Source organism: Haplochromis burtoni, unplaced genomic scaffold (assembly GCF_018398535.1).
Source record: "Haplochromis burtoni strain Fernald_Lab_line unplaced genomic scaffold, NCSU_Asbu1 Contig_68, whole genome shotgun sequence".
NCBI lineage: Eukaryota > Metazoa > Chordata > Actinopteri > Cichliformes > Cichlidae > Haplochromis > Haplochromis burtoni.
In genome coordinates this window covers 2356240-2376831 of record NW_024582429.1, presented here as the reverse complement: position 1 = coordinate 2376831, position 20592 = coordinate 2356240, and the positions used below count along the sequence as shown (strand labels likewise).

Here is a 20592-nt window from a genome sequence, read left to right as displayed (position 1 = left end):
CGTGGCCGTGCACTTTTCTTTTGTGCATTAGCCTTATTACAGCATCCTGCTAGTGCACCTGTAACTTTTACTAGCACGTAGTTTTCCCAGTGCTGGATCAGAGCTGAGAGAATAACCAACAACAATTCACAGTGATGTGTGACGAATGAATGATATTGAATTCAGTTTTTCCTGAGCTGTTTGGAATTTTTGTGGTTGTGGTTTCTGATTTGTATCAGCCTTCGTTTTTACATTTGCATCTTTTCTTCTCAAAGCTTGGAACAGATTAATCGAGTCAGTGGTATTAAAACAATCATTCTATTGAAAATGAAAATTGAAAAAATCTGAATCACATCCCAGCATCTTCAGTGTGTCCCATACTTTAGGGTTATCCTAACCCTAAAAATAACCCTAACACATCCATGTAAGACTACAGCCTCATCGGCATTCATAGACAATTCCTTTGCTTTTATTTTGAAAGTGCTGGCACTGTAAACATAGCGGGCCATGCTCGCGTTTTCACAGTCGATAGTTCGATGGCCGCATCACTACTGTGTGTCACCATCACTCTGGAGTTCGAGCTGGACAGACTTGAACAAGCTTGGAGTACATTTGACTCCAGCTCCGCCTGACTCCACCCTCTTGGACTGCAGCTGGTGGCAGTTCTTGTTTAGTTTTTTTAAACGGAGGTCCACACTAACCAGATTCTGCCACGACGCCGAGCTCACTGAGGCATCAGAGCTGGAGACGAGACGAAGTTCAGCCAGGTGACGAGGATCTTATTGAAGAGGCAGCTGATAATAGCTTCCTTATTTATTGTCTCAAGCTGTATCTTTATTATTTATGAATTTGTTTTGGAATAGACAGGCGTGCCACCTGTTGTGCTTAATGGCACAAAACACTGAATGAACCCTGTCAGACGTTACAGCTCCATAGAAATAACATCAATACTTCAATAATGAACAAATAATCCATACATTGGCAGTTTATGCGATTTACTTCATCCTCTCTGATCAGAGAGCACCGATCATTCTGTTGTGTTTGCACTGACTAAGCAGAACAGGAAACAGTACTTTCAACCCATGTTGCCACAAAGTAGCGCTGAGTGAAGCGCAGATTTTCAAAATAAAAGGAACCGAGTTTGGCTGTGTGTTGTTTTTGTGTTCTGGCTGTGAACCTCTCATTTTTGGCTTACTGATCCATTCTTGACCAGATTTTTTTTATTTGTTTTTAACCTCATCACACTGTCAGGCGGGTCTGCACAGAGTTAACCGGACCACAACGCAAACCACCATGAACCAAGAAAACCCAGCTGAGTGGACGTCCTCTCTTTTATAGGACGAGCTGATATCACAGCACAGATGTTGGCTTTTAAAACTTTTACCTTTGTGCTCTTAATGTGTAAAAAACACACCTGCAGGCAGATGAAATAAGCCTGTTTAAGGTCACACTTTGTCCTCGCTGCCTCCACCTTCTGTTTTCAAAGATGAGTTTCATTCACCTGTTCTTGTGAGTACTGTAATGTTTCAGAACACACTGCTTTTTTGTGGCCATTTCATGTTTCTTTTTGATTTGGTGGTAAGGTGGTCAGGTGGCCTCAGAGCAGCAGGGTCTGGGTTTGAATCTGTTTTATCGTGTGAGGAGTCTGCAGAGATGATTCACAGCTTTGGCTCTTTCACTTTTCAACCACATGTCGACTCACTGGACCTTTAGCAATGTGGTCTTCAGCGTTTTTGGGCTGGGTGGAGAGGCGCTCCACGGGATCTCTCGCAGCACTGAGGATTACATACTCTTACAAGCAGGTGAGGTCAGAGGTGTAAATATGATTCACTACTTCTTTTTTTTTTTTTTACAGGAAAAAGAAGAAGTAGTGCGGCTCCATGTAAAACCAGATGGGTGGAGACATTAAGATGTAGCACAGCCCTGAGCTTCTGTGACTCATAAGTCAATGATTGATAACACCTACCCCATGCCTCCTCTTCCTCTTGGACCACCTCGGCCGCCTCGGTCAAAACCTCGATCGTATCCGCCACCACCACGGCCTCCAAATCCGCCTCCACCGCGGCCCCTGCCCCCACGGCCTTCCTGACCTCCATAACCTCCATCAGGACCACCGTATCCTCCGCCTCCTCCTCCACTTATCGGCGGGCTATCGCCTCCATATCCTGAGAGGAAGTTCCAACCTCAGCAGACCAAACACTGATGTGCTTTCAATCAGTAATCAACAGCTACACAAGCCCTCACCTCCACTCTGCCCGTACTGGCTCTGCTGGCTGTAGCTCGGCGGAGGAGGGGTGTTGTAGCTCGGCGGCTGGTTGTAGTGACCTCCTCCGTGCTGAGACGGTTGTGGGTGGCTTCCGCTGCCCCCGTAGTTACCACCAGGCTGCCCTCCACTGCTGCCGTAACTGCCTCCGCTCGCTCCGCTGCTCGGTGGCTGGTAGGCGGGAGCTGGCGAGTTGCCTTCATAGCTGTTAGAAAACAGGAAGTGTTAAAGACTACAAAGCAACATGGCAGCTCACATACGAGAGACTCAAACTGCAGCTGCTCAATTATGGTGAAAACCTTAATCCTGATTATTTTGCTCAATGCTGTAATCTCGATCATTCACTTGGCGGCTCATCAGCCTTTTACAGCTAAGGGCCAAAAATGATTTGACTGTAAATGAACAAACATTTACTGAACTTGAACATGTCTGAATGTCCTCAAAATGAACACAATGCAAATGAAAGCATGTTTGGCCTCCGCAGTAACAGAGGGGTAAAGAGAAGTTCAGGTGGCAGCGGACACGTGCACGTCGACACACCTGAACTAATTAAAAAGAGGCTTTGTGTGATGAAATTAGCTAAAAGGGTCACCGTCTGCAAGTCCACGCTGGCTTCAAAGGACACATACCTGGCGATCAGCAGAGAGCTGAGGTCGCCACAGAGGAAGTTTGCTCCTATAACTGGAGCGCCCCCTGCTGTACTCACATGAAACTGCAGTACAGGCGCCTTTTTAAAGTTCTATTCGATTTAAACTAGTTCGGCCTCTAGGCTGACCTATAATATAATGAAAAACAGAGCACCTGCTTTATTAGGATTAGTATCATAGAGATAAGCACTGAATTACTGAGACTGAGCTCGGCTTATGTTGTACTTTATACTGGGGACCAGTATGAACATTTGATTTTTATTACAGGAGTGTTCTGACCACCATCAAACAACAAAAACTAACTGCACTCCAAAATTATTTAAAACTAAAGACGAATGCGGCCTTTAAATTATTCTTTTTTTGACTGCTTCTATCAAGGTTCGCTAAAGTAGTTCACCTGCCTCCATCTCCTGCTATCCCAGCATCCTCCTCTCTCACACCGCAGGTAAAGTCAGTGAGGTTTGTGGTTGCTCCTAAACACTACCGCTGTGCAGATGGGGCAGAAATCAGTGAATTAAAGGCGAGGTGAACGTGAGCATACCTCGCAGAGGATGGAGGAGGAGGCTGCTGCTGCTGGCTGTACCCGGAGAATGACGACTGCTGGCTGTAGCTCATGCTGGACGGCTGGTTGCTGCTGTTATAGCCACCGGAGCTGTAGGACTGACTTGAGTGACCATACCCACCACCACCACCACCACCCTGGTTGGAGGATGGAGACCCGTATCCACCTGGGAAAAGGAAACTGATTCACAGTTGACTGGAAAACAGTGACTGTGGATTTGGGCGGACGTTGGGGCTTCCTCTACCTGACTGAGGATGGCCGTAGCCGCTATAGCCTCCCTGACTGTAGGAGCTGGAGCTGCTGTCCGAGCTCTGGTTGTAGCCTCCGTAGCCCTGCTGGCCGTAACCCGGGCCAGACGACTGACCGTAGCCCTGGCTAGCACCGCCACCTCCACCATAGGATGGATAGCTGCACACACCAACCAAGAATACACCGTTTCAAATTGTTTTCATTGACTTACAAAACAAAATCATTTCCACAGTTAAATGCAAGGACTTACTTTTCTTGTTTTAACCCAAATTCAAAACCTAAATGTATTTACTCTGAATGACTGAAAGCTTCATGAATGAATAAAGACATGATTTACATAACTTACCCCTGGCTAGATGTTTGGGAATAATCTGTGGGAAAAACCAGAGAGGGTTAATATTAAAGTCAGTTTTGATGATAGCAATAAAACATCCAAACAGCATCAGACATAATCTATAACCTCACAAACTCAACAGTAACTATATAAGACACATTTTAATGGTAATTATTAAATGAATAAACTATATTCTATCTGTAGAAACACTTTTTAAGAAGGCCACGTCACTGCTTTTTATCATCCAGAAATGGAAACTGGTAATACTTAGGCTCGTTTTCATGACATGGACTAAAACTGATTCTCTTTTAGTCTGGGACTAGATTCAATCCATGTCCGGGAGATCTATTCAAACTGAACATAATTAACAAAAACAGACGATTTAAAGTGTTTCAGACTGCAACACTGTGAAACTATTTATGAATACATTAAAAACCAGACACCAAATCCACTGAATTCAAATTTGTCAGATCAGTCTGGATGTGGGAGAGAGACACACTCAGTACTTTTAAGATTATGCTTAAAACTTTTGTTTAGTGACATAGTTAGGGCTGGATCGGGTGATCCCGAACCGACAGGCTTCCCATGATGCACTGAGCATTTCTTCTTCGCTCACACCACTCTGCATCTTATCATTTGTTGTCTCTGCTCTCTTACCCCCAGCTCGGTGTTATGGACGAGCCTCGGGGGTCCTGATCCTCCCAACCAAGTCACTGTGCAGCTGAATCCTAATGACACACTTCAGCTATAAGTTACACTAAATCACATAATGAAAAACACCCATATTGCTGATAAGCTGCTGCAGTGCAGCTCAGTTTAATGATGCAGTTCACATCAGTGCAGCTTCCTGTGCAGGTCAGAAGTATCTCTGTGTCTCAGCGGTGTGTGCAGCGAGCTTTAAAGCATGACACTGCATGAAAATAGCAACACAAATGAAAATGTGACAGGATATTGTGCCCTAGTGTGTGTGTTGTGAGTTCACTGATCCAATCAAACACAGTCGCCCTTTTATAACTATAAACTTTGAGTGTCCTGTGCTTATATGTTTGGAAATATTTACGGCCTGTTTATTTATGGTTTCGTGTTTTTCTGGAATAGCAAAGCCCTCCCTGTCGGTTACCCTCCAGTTCAAACACCCAGCCTGCTGCTCCCTCCCCTCACCCCCATCAGGCAGATGGCTGCTCCTCCCTGATCCTGGTACTAACGCAGGGTTCTTCCTGTTAACAGGACTTTTCCTCACAGGGGGCCGTGTGACTGTTTCTGTGTTGTTGCAGGCTCTTTACCTGACAGATTAATAATCCAGCCCACAGATGCCAAAAAATTAATAATGAAATGTCTTTCATTATTTGGGGTTGAGTTGAACCCGCCCGGTGTAGGTGAGCTGGGTTTGCTCGGTCTCCGCTCTGATGTCCTTCTAATAAACCGAGGACAGGGGTTAAAGCAGCGCGATCGGCACAGGGGGGCGGTTACTCTGCTCGAGACCGCAGTGAGCCACCAGAAACTGGGTCAGCAGCAAAACCGGGCTAACGGCGAGCTAATCGGACCGCAGCAGCTTCGGTTACTCAGAGTTAACCGAAGCTAGGCGGCGGGGCGGTCGTGCAGCCGGACAAACGGTGGCGTAAGGCCTGCATGAATTAAATGTGATAATAAAGGATGGACGCCACGCCCCCAGAGAGCCATTTAAACTGCAGCTAGCCGCTAGCTGTCCTCTGTTCACCGGCAGGTGAAGGTGATGCTATCTTTAGCTAACCGGCTCCAGACCCCAGACAGATTTGCCCGTTTCTCTTACCGTTAGACGCCATTTACACGGAGACAGCGCCGCTTCGGCCTTTCTCTCGGTCAAACAACGCGTCGTTGGATGATTAAACCGAAGAAGAGGACGAATCGACACGAAGCTCGACCCACTAGCGCCGCCGTCTTCAGCTGCTGTACCTCCGCCGCCCGCCAGGGGGAGCGCAGCAGTATCGATGATGTTTAGTTTTATGTCAGGTGAAAACTGGTCCATCATCACAAGATGTGATGAGATGTGACTTCTTATAACACAAAATAGTAGTAGATTAATAGTAATGATAGTAATACAGTATCATTTTAGTAACAACAACAATAAAAATCATTTTTAATCATTTCTTTTCGTTTTTTCTTCAGAAGGAAAGTGAGTGCATTTATGATGACGGAAATAATAGTTATGACAAACCTAGTTTGAGTAGCAAACATAATTCTAAAATGCTCTATAAGTAATTTCCACCCATCCACCATGGGGTCTTGTCCTGAAGGTCAGAGATCAAAATCTTTCTGGGGGTTAAAAGCCATAAATTGGGAATCTATTTAGGTGTCAGTCCAGTCAGAAAACACACACTGTGGACTTGATAAGATAAGATAGATTCCATATAATTTAGAGCTGATTTAAATTTGTAAACACTGGATTTTATGTGTGAGGGCAGATTATTCCCGAGAAAACCTGGTCACATTTCGGGGGGTGTTTCTCTGTCCTTTAGATCTCACTGCTGAAGGAGAATCCATAAAAGTGGCCATCACTGCATTGAACATGCATGGACAAAGGAACAAGTGCCTTCATTTGGATAGCGGGAGACCTGTGAGAGCAAATAAACGCATTCAGTTTCATCAGAGATGTTTTATTCTGAAGATACAGTAAATGTATTTTTTTTATTTTCCATCTAACAGTCCAGGAGTAAAAGGCAGGTCTGCACATGATAAAGCAGGATCACTTTCCAGAGAGAAAATGTCAAAGTAAACCCGTCTGTTTTCATCACCGTGGCAACATGTTTCCACAGAAACAAGCTTCATTATCACAGGTAAGTCGCTACAGAGCGTGATTCCTGCTGTAATGATCGAACACATCTCTGTCAGCTTTCTGTATATGAGAGCGTCCTGTGTGGTGACTGTGCTGAGGTCACCACATCTGTGATTTTACTACATGTTCACTGTCAACAGGAAGAAACAGGCAGTTTGTCTGCGGGGGTTGCCATGGTCGTGTCCCTTTCAGCGGTCTGGGAACTTGGACTTGAGTCACTGGTGTTTCCTAGTTTTCGATTCTTGTTTCTTAGTTCTTGTGACGCCATCTTTGCTTCCTGTTTTTACTGTGTGATCTTTCCAGAGATGTGTTTCAGGTCTACGGTTGGTTTATTCGTTATCGTTTCCTCGTATATTCCTCCCTTCTCTCCTGTCTGTTTTCACTGTTCCCTCTCCCTAAGTCTTTTATTGTTTCCAGTTTTTACTGTTTTACTTTTGGATATTTTACCTTTTGTTTCCTGGTTCTGGATGAAGCATCTTTCTGTCTTTTTGGGCCTGTTAAGTTTGACTTTTTAATAAAAAGGTGGTTAAGTGTGCACTTAAAAGAAAAACAGCATTCTCTCACACACACAAGCTGATGCCATGTGTTTGACTGACATTTGTCACTGAGCAGTTGAACAGGTGTACCTAACAGAGTGGCAGGGTGTGTGAATTGTTGCGATTGTGATTAGACGATTGGTTTGTACCTGTAAGATTATGTTTATCTTTTGTTATTCTAAATGTAGATGAATGACATTTTAAGTGTTAACGGTGAAGTGTTGTTCATGCTCAAAGAAGCAGGTCCTTTGATTTCTGTACAAACACAGTGAAAAGCTGCAGTTACACCTGAGCCTGACAGAGCTGCAGAGGTCTGACTGCACTGTGACCGAGGCACAGGACGAGACGATGGACGGCGTCAGCCCGGCTTCAGCCCGCTGTGGTCCTCGCTGCCAACATAAACCTCAGCGCTTTAGACCGAGACCCATGCATCAGAGCACCCTGAGCCTGGGCGACACGCCGCCCTGCTACACCACCACCCACACCCAGGTCTCCTCCGTACAGTCGCTGTTCGTGTGGATCATCACGCATCCACAGTCTCTACAGTTCACATCTGATTAGTCAATCTCTACCTTCTTAGATTTTATGTTTTCACTAAAAATAGAATACAAGTTCTAATGGTTTTATTTTACATGTCAGTAATGTATACGTTTAAACGTCCTACAAATCCAGCTCTCGGGTACGATTCTAGCCCTTCCCTCTCCTCTTCTCCTGGTCAGAGTTATTCCGGCAGGTCGGTCGATGGACGTCCTCTCGTCTTCCGCCTCAGAGACCCCAGCTTCCCCTCCCAGCACCGCAGCCAGCTGGATCTCCGTGACAACAACATGCCGCCGCAGAGTGTGCTGCAGTCACACAGCAAAGAGGTGTACGCGCCCCAGCACGTGACTCCGGTGAGGCGGAAAACCGTCTTTCAGATGGTTAAAGACAGACTCTGTATTTTAAGTCTTTTATCTACTTACATTTTTACTTCCATCATATTTCTAGAACTCTTCTTCTGTGCCTGCATGAATGAGGGAATATTAACATGCTTTATTTCTTTGTGTTGATGCAGTTAAGAGGTCAGAGTTGTTTCGATCTGTTGTCTTTCTGTAGTCAGTTTTTTCATCCCAGCTTTTATCTCAGTAAGTTGTCACATGACCATCCTGGTGGTGATGATCTGCCTGGACCCTGAATCATTTACCTGCATTAGAAGCATATTTTATTAGGGGAAGAAATCAGTTAATGCCAAATCTTCCCTCCGTTATGATTAAAATTATGTTTGGGAGACTTTCTTTAATTTCAACTTTTTATTTTAGACTTATCTAAATTTTAAAATAACTTATACATGAATTAAAGTAAAGCTACTGGCTGTCATGAAATATTATGACTATATATTAAGGACAGAACCAGCTTCTGCTTCTCTCCAGAGAGTCGACCCAAAGTTGGAAAACTGGACTCGGTATAACAGCAGCCGCGCCATCAGAGAGCTCATCAGTCATCATCAGCATCATCCACCCGAGTGCCAGAGCACCTACAGGACGGAGCACCCGACCCCGGAGTTCGACGGCTCGTCACTGCAGGCCAGCGGCAGACAGACACAGCGGCACCGACACGACATCCTGACAGGTAACGCTCACAGCTTGTGTCCTTGTGGTCACAGTAATAACGGACCGCGCAGCGCCGTCTTTGAGCGGCGCGCTCAGCCACAGTAATGCCATCAAAATCGTATCGTTTCTTAACAGGCAAACTGTTTTAGCAATCCTGCTTTGTACAGAAAATTGCAGCAAAAACAGAATATCAGGATAATTAATCTCTGCTGTGTGCAACTTAATAAAAACTACCAGTAATAACTGTGCATACAATATGAGGACTACCACAGAAATAATACTTTCAAAGTATTACAGAGGAATAAACTGATTTTTAGCTTTGCTGTTTGGACATTTGTTCCCTGTCTGCAGGTGAACCGACGCAGGTGTTTGAGCCGAGGAAGTCCAGACGGTCCAGAGATCAGCAGCTGTGGGCGACCAGACGCTGGGAGACGGACTGTACTGCGTTCAGACTCTACTGATAGGAAGTAACGCCACAGCAAACCTCCATTAAATGTGCAAACCCTGTCAGGACTCTGTGGTCTGCAGATGCTTCTCAGAGCATTCCCATATGATGCAGGAACAGCATTTCTCCTCCAGGACTCAGTGAACAGAAACAATAAGTGAACTTTAACTGAAGGGGCTCAGATGGGCAGGAAAACACAGAAATACTAAAGTCCAAAGCCCACGAGAGGCTCCAGCAGGGAGTCGACCGCCAGCTTTACAGCATAAATAAACACGTTTACAGCCGGACAGGTGAGACACAGGTGGCTGTAGCTGCTAGCATTTTCATAGCATCATCTGACCAATGACATGGCTGCTGTGAGGTACTAACAGACACGGCAAGAAATATTGGTGAAATTCTGGCTGTTACTAATCAGCAGGTCTGTGTGATACAAGCATACAGTGTGTGGTGATTGCCAAGTTATCAGCTAATGCCATCACCCTCTCATCCAAATATCACTACTGGACCCAGAAATCTAGGGTCCTAAGCCACTAATGAAAGCCCCCCACCCAGTTTAACCAACAATAAAAGCTTCAAATCTGAGAGAAATATTCAATCCTGTACTCCCACTGTGCTCCAATAACGTGCCAATGATCAGTGGGTCGGATCACTGTGGAGCTGTGAGGTGTTTGGTCCTGAGAATACACGGCGCAGGTGTGCTGCCAACGGTCAGGACAGTGCAGGTCTGGAAGGAGGGCAGGGCTCACACACATGAAGACCAAGAAACAACCTCATTTAAATCACTTTATTCGTGTGTAAAGATCTCCAATAAACACAAATAATGAAATGAGTTGAAATACCAGAAATAAGAAGACTGAGGAGAAACGAACACATAAATAACAAGAAAAGGACAGACGGGGACAGAGAAGAAAGGGTGGGGCCTATTTACAGAGACGCCCCACGTCACCGACGCACTGTGGGGTTTCATCCCAGCACTAACAGAGTCCAGCTAGCAGCGGTACAGCAGTAGGCCTGTCTCTACCAACAGTTTCAGCTCCGCTTCAAATCCAGTTTTGTTTTCAGCACTAAATTCAAACAAGTGAAGCAGAAGAAGCACAAAAACGTAAAAAGACCTGCTGTTAATCCCCCCCCCCAAAAAAAAAAAATCATTGCTGTCTGAGAGGTTAAAATGAGGCAGCAATGCTACACAAACTGCTCAGTAGTCTAAGTAGAGGGAACGGCTTTGAAAGCATCGACGCCTTCAAGCGAAGCACAGCTGATCTAAGAAACAGAAGGATGATGTTTGACTGGGACATTTCCACGTGTGATCACCTTCATTTGGTGGCAGCATGCATGGCAGGTTAATTCAAAAGCAAAATAAAACCTTGTGTGTGATGAGGTTTAAATGTGTGTGTGAGAAATGAAACTGTGTGAAAATCAAAACAAAGTGCAGAGACCCGGGCAGCAGGAGGACTTTTTAAACTCCCCTGCTCCTTTTTCTTCACTTTCCTCCACTTTCCCATCGTCCTGTTGCGTTTTCTCGTCTTGCAGAGATTCCCCTCTTCACAGCGAACGCTCATCTACTCGTTCTTCTTCTCCTTCTGCTTCATCAGTTTGTTGATCTCCCTCTTGGCCATGCCGGCGTACTTCGTGATGATGCCGTGCTGGTTCAGGCCGGGCAGCAGCAGCAGGAAGCTCACTGCAACGAGAAGAACAAAAAAGTGTGCAAAGATTTTAAATCGGACGCTTTGAGCGCTGAAACGTTCACAGACAGCACCGGATGAACTTTGACACGCTGCCTGTGTGTCTGAAACCACAGTTTGCTCCTGTGAGAAAAATGAAATCATCCAAACCTGACTGTCACAAAACTGTTTGAAGGTCAAAGGTGAAAGTGGCTTTAGTTTTAATTTTCTTACTTGCCAATAATCTATCATAGTGAAACACCTGCAGGCTCTTATTTTGAAACAGAATTTAAACTAACAGATTTAAAAAAAAACAAACAAAAAAAACTGCTCTTATGCTGCCACCAGGGGGCATCGAGTAGAGAAAGAACACCTCATGGTTGCGAGGTCAAATTAATGAAACGGTTAATTTTGCACGCGCTCAGTCTAATGACCAGAGAGGATTATCCGGGATGATCAGGCGGCACACGCGTCCGGTTTCAATCCACCAGGATCGCTTTGAATGGACAGACCGATGGACGACTTCAGTGTGGCTGCATCGAGCTTTCCAACCACCAATCACAGCAGGGATAAAGTGACGGCGTGTCGATGGTTTCAGGCTCTGCTGTATTCTGCGAGACTGACCGATATGAAAAATACTTTCACTCTGTCAGATCAGCGTTTCCCTTCAAAGCCAGCATCGGCTGAAAACCTGCGTTGGTTTTCACGGCTCACTTGGCATCACTCCCGGTGTTCATGTCAGAACAATCAGTGACTTGTTCACAGCTTTCACTCAGCTCTCTGAGCAGTGACTCACTGACACCGCACAGCCCGAGGAACATTAGCCACTGATTTAAGAAAGACGGTGAGGAGCCGCTGCTTGTACTCCACCCGCTGCTTGTACTCCACCCGCTGCTGGAAGATGAAGTCTTCACATGAAAGCAGCTGCTTAACCAGACGAGCCTGAAGAGCAACCAGATTAAAACCCACAGTCACATGACCTCTGATTGCCTTTCTGCTCTGTTTCTGTCAGAGGAACACTCGACATGTCTCAGCTTATGTAAGTGGGGATTAGCCCACTCACAGCTCGCCAGACCTGCTGATCTAACCCCCCCCCCCGGCAGCTTTAAGACGTGTTCGCCCTCTGCAGCGGTGAGACATGGTTTCAGGTTTTACTGCACGTTTCAGTAAAGACTTCCACAATCAGCCCCATTAATAATGAATACCCCTGATCCACTCAGAGCCACATGCAGAGCTTCAAACATGCAAAAACCTGCCAAATATCAAAGATAAATATCAGTCTAAAGCACCATCGGCCATTAAATTAACTTGAACACAGAAGCATTTAAAACTGCTGATGAACACGAGTGCCTCTTCCTCTTCAGTCACGTACGAGTTTCTGTCCGCAGAAAATGCACGAAAGGCTCAACTTCCACATTCAGCGAAAGCAGTTTTAAAGAAGGACCCGAGAGCAGAGACGAGCATTTAAGATTTCTCATTTTAATCCCGACACTCTGCGAGCCTCGGGCCTTTCATTAAAACCGAAATGTCTTAAAACAGAATGAAGGTGGGCGGGGTCTGCAGGCACGCCTTCAGCAAAATGTGAAAGACTATGTCCACTTCAGCCTGTGTGTGAAGGATTACACAGAGGTTTAAGGACATAAATCATTGTGTTCTGGAGCGACAGAGCAGAGGAAGCCAAACCAAGAGGTGAACAAGTCTCACAGTATTAACTGTCCGGGTCCCCCCCCCCACAGAAGAACTGAAAAAAGAAAGAAAATCAGCCCAGGACAGAAAAATAAAGAAACGGGCAGTGTGGGATGAGCAGCAAGCTCTTGTTTCTCTCTCTCTCTAAAAGGAGAAGAGTGTAACACCTTCTTTAAAAGGTGGCTGGCATCATCCAAACAGGTCTGCAGCTGAGCGCCGGGAACACGGCTCGCCCTCAGCTTGCTCTCCTACATCGTCTCTATCACAAACCCCTGAAGCCACATCGGAGTTTGTTTTTGACCTGATGTGGAGTTTGTGCAAAAACATCTAATGCACAACAACAAACTGAAGAGCACATTTAAAATAAAATCTGGCATTACAGTAAGACTTGTGTCGTTTTATGTCAGAGTGGTATTGAAGTGTGTTTACAGTGAGACCCGATTACTGATACAAAGCCCAAACCTGACGGCACACGAGGTACGAGTGCTTTACCTTTGGTAGTCACACCGGGCCTGAACCGCTCACCAGATGTTTGCCTAATAATATTATTAAAAGTGACTTTACAGCTCAACAATTTGAGACATGAAGGAGCGTGTGATTGGACAGCAGCCAGCAGGGGAGAGTGCGGGAAGGAAACCCACAAAGATATGAGTGAAACATGGCTGATAACAGTGGCGATAAACAAAACAGTAGTGAAAGTATACTCACCGATCAGGTACGTCAGGAACAGGTTGTGCACCTGCTGTCCGATCCAGGCCACAGCCAGCAGGCTGCTGATCACTGAGGCAAAGTACTGTGGAGATCAGGAGGTCAGGTTACATTCAGCTCAATTTCATTAGCAAGTCATCATTCAGAAGGAAGAGTCAGAATGGCCACTGATCGAGAACGAGTCACACAGGCTGTGAAAAACTCTGTTCTGGCTGCCCGTGACCCAGTTTGAGGTCTGCTAAGTGGAGCAGCAAAGTCAGATCAGCTGATATTTTTATCTGGAGCACAGAGAGAGCTCCCTGTTGTAATAAAACTTCCATTTACTGCAGCTTATTTGATTCATTCAGGTTCCCTGTAGCTCAGGGCAAGTTAGACTTTAACTCTGCTCAGACCAAAAGCAAAGGTCAGACTGTTTTTGGGACTAAACGCTTGCCTTCAGCAGCCAATCAGATACAGCCCCTTCACTGTGCACGCTAAGCTAGCCTACAAAGATCAGCTTATCAGAACTTTGTGCAAATGTGATTCATTTTGGAGTCTGGGAACATTGTGGAAAGTTTTGTGCCTCTTCTTCACCGACTGCAACACAGTCAAAAACTTCCAACTACAAACACACAGCGTGGCTGAGACCAGCAAGAGGCAGCTGATTACACTGCAACTACTATAGTGAGGTGTTTAGTTGCAACATCAGATGCAGGATTAGGAATTTATGTCTTAAAAATGCTGGTTTTTGGAGGGGTTGGGATCAAAGTGAAAGCTCTGAGCGTACCATTTTGGGTTTTTCCTCCTTGAGGGTGCAGAGGCGCTTCCACCAGCCCACGATGCGGCGCTCAGTCTTCACCAGGTTCCCACAGATCTCGTGGAAACGCTGCTGCTGCTCGGTGGTCCTGCAGGAGCAGAGTTCAAGGTGTTACAGACAATGAGAAAACTCACTCAACGGTCCTGGCTGCAGAGTTTCTGCTGAGTTAAAGCTCAGGCCTGAAGAAAGGTTTTCACCAACATTTCCTAATCTCACCATCAAGAGGAAGCCAGTGAGTCACACACAGCTGCCTGCAACACTTAGCTCTATTTAAACCAATGAGAGTGAGAAAAAACAGTGTTGTTGCATTAACGTTTTTAATGTGACCTAATAAATGTCTAGGCTCCATTAGAGCTGAAATGATCAGCTGACTCACAGATGATCAGCTGCAGCAGGCACAAATATTTCAGATCACGGGGCAAAAAACTTCAATATCAGCTTCTCAGCATATTTAAACTTCCTCACTTTCTGCTTTAGAAAATCCAACCTACAACAGGAGGAGGTCCACCTAACCTCCTCCTGTCACCAGGTAACAGCACTGAGTTGCGGCCCAGCTGACTGCAACTTGTGCTGCTCTGAGCTTAAGCAGAACCAAAACCAAGAACCTGATCAGGGGAAGAACTGGGTCTATTGAACACAAGCTACCAGCTGGATAAGAGGCAGGAGAATAGAATCCTCCATTTATAAAACATGTACCTGACAAAACATAAAGGAGACACAGGAGAGGTGCTGCCCATCAACATCACTACAGGTACAGTGTAAACTCTGCACGGGGCTGCTCGCAGCACAAACCAGCTCTGCTTGAAGTTCAGTTCCAAACTTTCTCACATTCTGGAGTTCAGTAAGACAAACATGCAAAAATCACTGACAGGTGGAAGTTTCACTGTTTGGGAATCACCCAACAACAATCTCCGACCATAATTTGCCTCACAGCCAATAAACTGGAACACCACATCCCACGCTGCACTGCTGTGAAGGCTAAAGAGATCAAACAGTGAAGGACAAGAGGGGACAGCTGGGAAGAGTGACCTCTATTTTCTGCTTCGCCATCGCTCCCTATTTCAGTCCTTGTTGTCGGGGAGCCAAACAGGGACCGTGACCAGCTTCGTGTTACAGACTCGCACAGATACGCCAGCTTTCTGCCGTCTCAGTGAGATCAAAGGACATTTGTCAGGCTCTGCAGACAAATAGCTCATCATCCCGAGGCTGTAACCGAAAATGTAAACAGGCTTTTTAATCTCCCTACATAAACCAAGCCCCCAGCGGTAGATTAAAAACAAGCGAAAATCTCAAAAACTGTACATCATCACCCAGAGGCTGTGTTGAGTGTGAAGCAGCGCAGGTCACGCTCTGCTGATGCAAGCTTTTATATCAGCTGGAGGATGACGTGCAGCACACCGTGCCAACTGAAGGCTGTTATCCTATCCTGTCCTGGGTGTCTGGTTGTCACCATCCAACACAAACAGCTGAATCAACGGGCTGCTCGCCGAGTACTGGCTACTGCCGAAGCTTCGTGAAGCCGTGGGACAGTCTGCCATTTACCTCAAACTGAAAATGAAACGCCCCTTTGGCTGCAGGTCTCTAATAATCTAGTTTGTTATGTTTTACTAACAAACAAAGAGGATGAGAGGACTCCAGGTGCAGCTCAGCCAACAGGCTTTACAACTCGTCTTAACCAACTAACTCTCCAGGTGAGCCGCCCTGTCATTATGAAGGCGGGGCAATTTTACACAGTCAGTTCTGTAGAGGTTTTCAAAACCATCGGTTTCCCTACACATGCACGTTTTGTTGGGCAGGTCGCGTGGACTTACTGATGACCATCCTCCGAAAACAAACTAGGACGGTCCAAAATTCAGCTTGGACCCATTTTGATGTAAATAGCAGTAGAGCAGGGCAACGTGCCCAAAAATATTTATCACAATATTCATTTGAAAATTTCCAATAACTGACGATATAACTGACACCAGACAAAATACTTTTACAACTCCACAACTTTATTTGTGCAAAAAAAAAAAAAGTCAGTGTATTTTCACTTACAATCAGCTGTTTTTTATGTGCATTAAAGTTATATAAATATTTAACAGTGCAAATGCAAAATCCTCGCTGACAGTTTAACCAAAAGGCATTTCCAGTGGAAACTGGCCGACACATCCTCAGCATAACCATGTATAATATCCACAAAACTTAACGAGGTCATACACACACAGTACGGTAATATTATGTTGAAGCACAGTACGTATCACTCCGCGAGGCTCCGCCTACGATAGCCGTAATGCTCCAACAATCCATCAAGCGGTGCGGCTTCGTAGCTCAGCAAAGTCGTACTGAAACATTTGACAGATTTTCGAGCGCCGTGCACATAAAATCGTTTCGAGGTCAGTAAACACAACCAGAGTTCATACATAAGGCACACGGGATTATAAGGGGCTCTGTCGATGTTCAGAAAAATCAAAGGATTAATTTTAAGTGCGCCGTATTTTCCAACAACACGGTAATAACGACGGCCCGCTAGCATGCGCTACCAAAAATAGTGCTTTGTTGTGTATCTAACGGACGAAAGCTAAACCAGTTCCACACCAGTGAAGCTGCAGCATTTTTACAAACCAGTTCAGGTTCATGGTTTCATTCAACGATCCACTTTTGCTCTTCTCGTTCTCCGTCATGCTTTTTCCGCCATGTGCGTATAAAAACAAAGGCACAGCGCATGCGTGTTTTACCCACTTTCTATCGCCATATTTCATTTTCTTCTCGTTGGCTAACATTGTAGCGGTATTACCGTGAACGGTATGATATGGCCCAGCCCTAAATAGCAGTAAATAAAAACAAAACCCGTGTGAGGCATGAACTGTTTCTGGCTTCTACAGCAGGCCAGACCACCACTGCTTTAAAACGGCACAGCTGGAGGGAAACCCCCCCCCCACCTCCTGTTTTTGTTTTTTTAAACCATACATCTTCCTTTTCTCCGCTCACCTTTCCCCTTCAGCTTCATGTTGCCTCAGAATTTATTAGCTTCCTCCTCAGTGGACTGTTTAACTGGTTATCGTCCAGTTAGACCATGACATGTGTTGTGCTCACTCACACAGCTGTTCTCATTACACCATCTGAGATCACCCCCTCTGTTGCTTCATCACTTCTGACTTGCAGAAAAAACAAGAATCAAAGACACAGAAACAAAGTCATATGAAGCTGCTTCACTCATAGTTAAGACTGAGTTGGAACGATCCTGAAACCCTGATAAGCATCCAGTTTCATCCTCCTGTGGAAGTCTGTTGAACGTTGCGATAATATATATCCTCCTCTTTCACAACTCAGTTTAGTCAAAGACCAAAGCTGGAGGTCATCTCTGAAGCCAGAGTGATGTAGGAAGCCTTCAGATCTGACTGACAAAACAGGAAAACCTGTCTACATAGGGGCGAAGCAAATATGACAGAGCTCTCACCACTTATTGGAGCCAAACACTCGGGGGGCGAGGGTGGGCACCAGGTAGTCGGCCAGGCAGAGCAACATGACGGTGCAGGACAGGCCGGTCAGCACTGATGGGTCCAAGTAGTAGATGAGCCTGGAGGACGAACACAAAACAGGCAGAACGGGTTTGAACATTTCATTGTTTAAAATCACGCCTTCATTTTGTTACGATTGTTACGATTTGGGGATCTCTGCTCATGAACGCTGGAGCGTACAAAGCACCTGCAGCTGAAAGACATGAACACTGAGGGTGTGTGAAACAAGCAGGAAGGCATCAGAAACAGTGCAGCAGTGTTCCAGTCTGGATTCACCTTCAGTAGATTTCAGGAATGGCCTAATAACGGCCCAACCGAAGCTCATTTAGCAGAAGCTAATCTGCATTGTTTTGCTTTGTGTTTCAACAATGTGGAAAAGATTAACATTAAGCTGAGTGTTCTGACAACCAGCTGGAAAACTGTAATTAGGACACTCGTTTTACATCAGTGTGGGCTTATATTACTTGTCACAGGCCTGCTAATTATCTTAATTAGTAATAAATCAGGCCTCAAGAATCAGCCTGCCAAAGCCTCCATTTCACCCCGCAGGATACAGGTTACACTGCTGTTCTTTCTGTGGTGACGCCTGCTTTACTAACCGAGAGCACAAGTGTCTGGAAGAGAGTAAGAGAGTAGTGCGACTTGTCGAGTTTGACTGACAAAATCATCGTTTTGGATTTCTTTGGTTCATCGATCTGAAAACTAAAAACATCTGTTTGTTAGCGGTTTTGTAATCGTAGTGCTCCTCTGACAACATCACGGTCTGAGCTTGAACACTACAAGAAACAGTTCAAATGTCTACCGTGGTTTTTCTAGTGGTTTAAATAAGAGACAGTGTGTGTGTGTGTGTGTTGACCAGAAGCCGCACACTGAAAGTGGACCTGTATTAGCTCTGCACCCTGTTGTAATTATACGACTCATTTAAGTTAACAAAAGCAGACAACACTCCACAGCTAACTCAGTTCCACAGGGCAAAGATAGAAATGGCTGCTGTGCACCACTAACACGTTACACATCCTAAATTACACCATCCAGAGCTGCTGCGCAATTCTAGCAGTACGTTAGCAGACAGGAAGGCCTCTGTGCAGTACAGACAGTTGAAGGATGGGAAACGAGCAGAGATACTCCAAGAGAGGAGATTTTACCTGGAGACAGAATCACCTGCACACAACAGTTGTAAGAAAAAGTGCAAATGGATAACAAAAAGTGACATTACAACCAACCCAAAAACAGAAAAGACTTACAGTTATGATGTGATTATAGCCCTATGTCAAATACTTAAAGTAGTTTTTGAATAATTTATACTCCTGACTGAAGGTAAATCTACATAAAGACACACTTAAACAAAATGTACTACAAAATAATAAATCCAGGGAATCCACCAGAATCTTAAAATACTGTGATGCAAATCTTTGGTCAACCAACCATCAGACTGCTGATTAAATCAGAAAAATACCTGACCAAAGACATAACACTTTGTACTGTTAGTTTTACACTGGAAGGAATAAATCTGAGTAATTCCACCTTGGTTTACTTTGCTCAGCCCATCTGAGATCAAACCGGGCTGCTTTTAGTCGCTGGCAGATGTAAACTATAAAAATTGAATATAAGACATGGCCAGCCTCTCCCTGCTCTCCTGTAACAGATAGCTATCACTGCTGAGAGGAAGGAAATGTGTGGTGCCAGCTGTGTAGCGCCCACTCTGAAGCAGACTCACAGGAAGAGCACGGTGGTCGCGCCCATCAGCGCTCCGGGGAACCAGGGCTTCTCCCAACGCAGGACCTGATCCCCAGCCAGGATCACCTCACGCCAGCACTGCAGCTGCTCTTCCAGCTGGGCCGTCTCCTGGGCCTGAACACACAAACAAACCATTACACATTACCTAACTGACCATCAAACTGTGCGATATCAGTGTAATCTGAGGGGATTGTGTACTCAGGAGGGCAGTCTCTCCAGGAGTTAGTATAAAGGTGACATTACTGTGCTGCCTCTGGAAGAGCAACTAGCACCTTTAAAGTCATATAATGTGGGTTTATCCTGCTGTTTCACACACAGAACACCTGAATGTAACGATACTCCTTTATATGGCTCTCAGTTTGTGTGTTTTGTGGCCTAGAAGTCTATTTGAGAAGTAAATTGATAAACAGGGTGTGTATCTTTGGTGATAAGACGGCGCAGTGACAGTGCACTAGACGTAGAAATAACCGGGGACAAACACAGGCTGTCAAACCACGTCGAATGAGCGTGTGATGACTCGATCTCAGTTTGTTTTAAAGCTTTAAAATGATTTCTGCGTTAGGGCGAGGCAGCACCTCCACAAAAAGGAAGCGTCCCCACTGCTGAAGCTAAAATAAGCATGCTAACTAGTCAGCTAGCTAAGGTTAGCTGCGGTCAGCACGGACGGACGGATAAGCGATCAGGGTTAAATCGCTTAGCTTAGACTTTTCAGCTGCCCCCATGTGCAAAGTTCACACTATTTACACAAATCTCTAAACACCACAGTAGTGTTAGCGCCGTCAGATTAGCAGCGACGGGTGAGGCTAACTCTCCTGCTGCAAACACGCATACATCGAACACGAGCCCTTAAATTCGCCATAGTGGGTTTTAAAAATGCTTCATACTTACCATCAAGTTCACGCTTTTGTTGTCTCCTTCCGCCATTATCTCTAAACTGAGCGGCCTACTTTCTAATGTGGAGTTCTTTTATGAGTTTTCGGAGAAACGACCAACAGAAGGACAGCACCCTCCGCTCCCGTTAGCTTCAGCGCCACTAACGGTCGAGCCGAGGAGGCAGGATGTTTTTAACTGAAAAACCTACGTCACACATG

The 20592-nt window shown here is 45.4% G+C and overlaps 3 protein-coding genes across 7 annotated transcripts in view; 1 reads left to right on the top strand and 2 right to left on the bottom strand.

Annotated features, from left to right (window-relative positions):
- Positions 1–5962, bottom strand: part of fus (FUS RNA binding protein) — a 23273-nt gene extending 17311 nt beyond the window's left edge. Inside the window, exons 1-6 of the mRNA XM_005924113.2 lie at positions 5824–5962; positions 4047–4071; positions 3696–3859; positions 3431–3617; positions 2224–2447; positions 1946–2144 (exon numbers count right to left, since the gene is read on the bottom strand). Of these exons, the coding sequence (XP_005924175.1) occupies positions 1946–2144; positions 2224–2447; positions 3431–3617; positions 3696–3859; positions 4047–4071; positions 5824–5836 (812 nt within the window). The 5' untranslated portion in view covers positions 5837–5962. The remainder of the gene's footprint in view (positions 1–1945; positions 2145–2223; positions 2448–3430; positions 3618–3695; positions 3860–4046; positions 4072–5823) is intronic.
- LOC102292662 lies at positions 5919–10572 on the top strand. 5 transcript variants are annotated; one of them, XM_042221518.1, is made up of 7 exons: positions 5919–6023; positions 6530–6627; positions 6717–7067; positions 7652–7871; positions 8102–8272; positions 8789–8987; positions 9320–10572. In XM_042221518.1, exons 3-7 carry the CDS (start codon positions 6970–6972, stop codon positions 9427–9429), a joined length of 798 nt encoding a protein of 265 aa, XP_042077452.1. In that variant the 5' UTR covers positions 5919–6023; positions 6530–6627; positions 6717–6969; the 3' UTR covers positions 9430–10572. The 5 variants fall into 5 exon arrangements, with proteins under 5 accessions (XP_042077452.1, XP_042077454.1, XP_042077456.1 ...); XM_042221520.1 differs by lacking the exon at positions 5919–6023 and having other exon boundaries at positions 6195–6627; positions 6717–6847; XM_042221522.1 differs by lacking the exon at positions 5919–6023 and having other exon boundaries at positions 6195–6627; positions 6717–6847; positions 7626–7871.
- arl6ip1 (ADP-ribosylation factor-like 6 interacting protein 1) lies at positions 10184–20592 on the bottom strand. Its single transcript, XM_005924111.1, has 6 exons — positions 20390–20592; positions 19482–19615; positions 17704–17823; positions 14235–14352; positions 13469–13553; positions 10184–11091 (listed from the first exon to the last, which is right to left on the bottom strand). Exons 1-6 carry the CDS (start codon positions 20423–20425, stop codon positions 10973–10975), a joined length of 612 nt encoding a protein of 203 aa, XP_005924173.1. The 5' UTR covers positions 20426–20592; the 3' UTR covers positions 10184–10972.

Bases quoted from the DNA above. Each gene is read 5' to 3' on its own strand.
- LOC102292662 (XM_042221518.1), top strand. From the start codon at position 6,970: ATGTTCACTGTCAACAGGAAGAAACAGGCAGTTTGTCTGCGGGGGTTG. The intron at 7,068-7,651 runs GTGTTTCCTAGT...GTACAAACACAG, and splicing joins AACTTGGACTTGAGTCACTG to TGAAAAGCTGCAGTTACACC. The intron at 8,273-8,788 runs GTGAGGCGGAAA...GCTTCTCTCCAG, and splicing joins CGCCCCAGCACGTGACTCCG to AGAGTCGACCCAAAGTTGGA.
- arl6ip1 (XM_005924111.1), bottom strand. From the start codon at position 20,425: ATGGCGGAAGGAGACAACAAAAGCGTGAACTTGATG. The intron at 13,554-14,234 runs GTACGCTCAGAG...TGATCTCCACAG, and splicing joins AGGAGGAAAAACCCAAAATG to TACTTTGCCTCAGTGATCAG. The intron at 11,092-13,468 runs GTGAGTATACTT...TTCTCGTTGCAG, and splicing joins GTTCCTGACGTACCTGATCG to TGAGCTTCCTGCTGCTGCTG.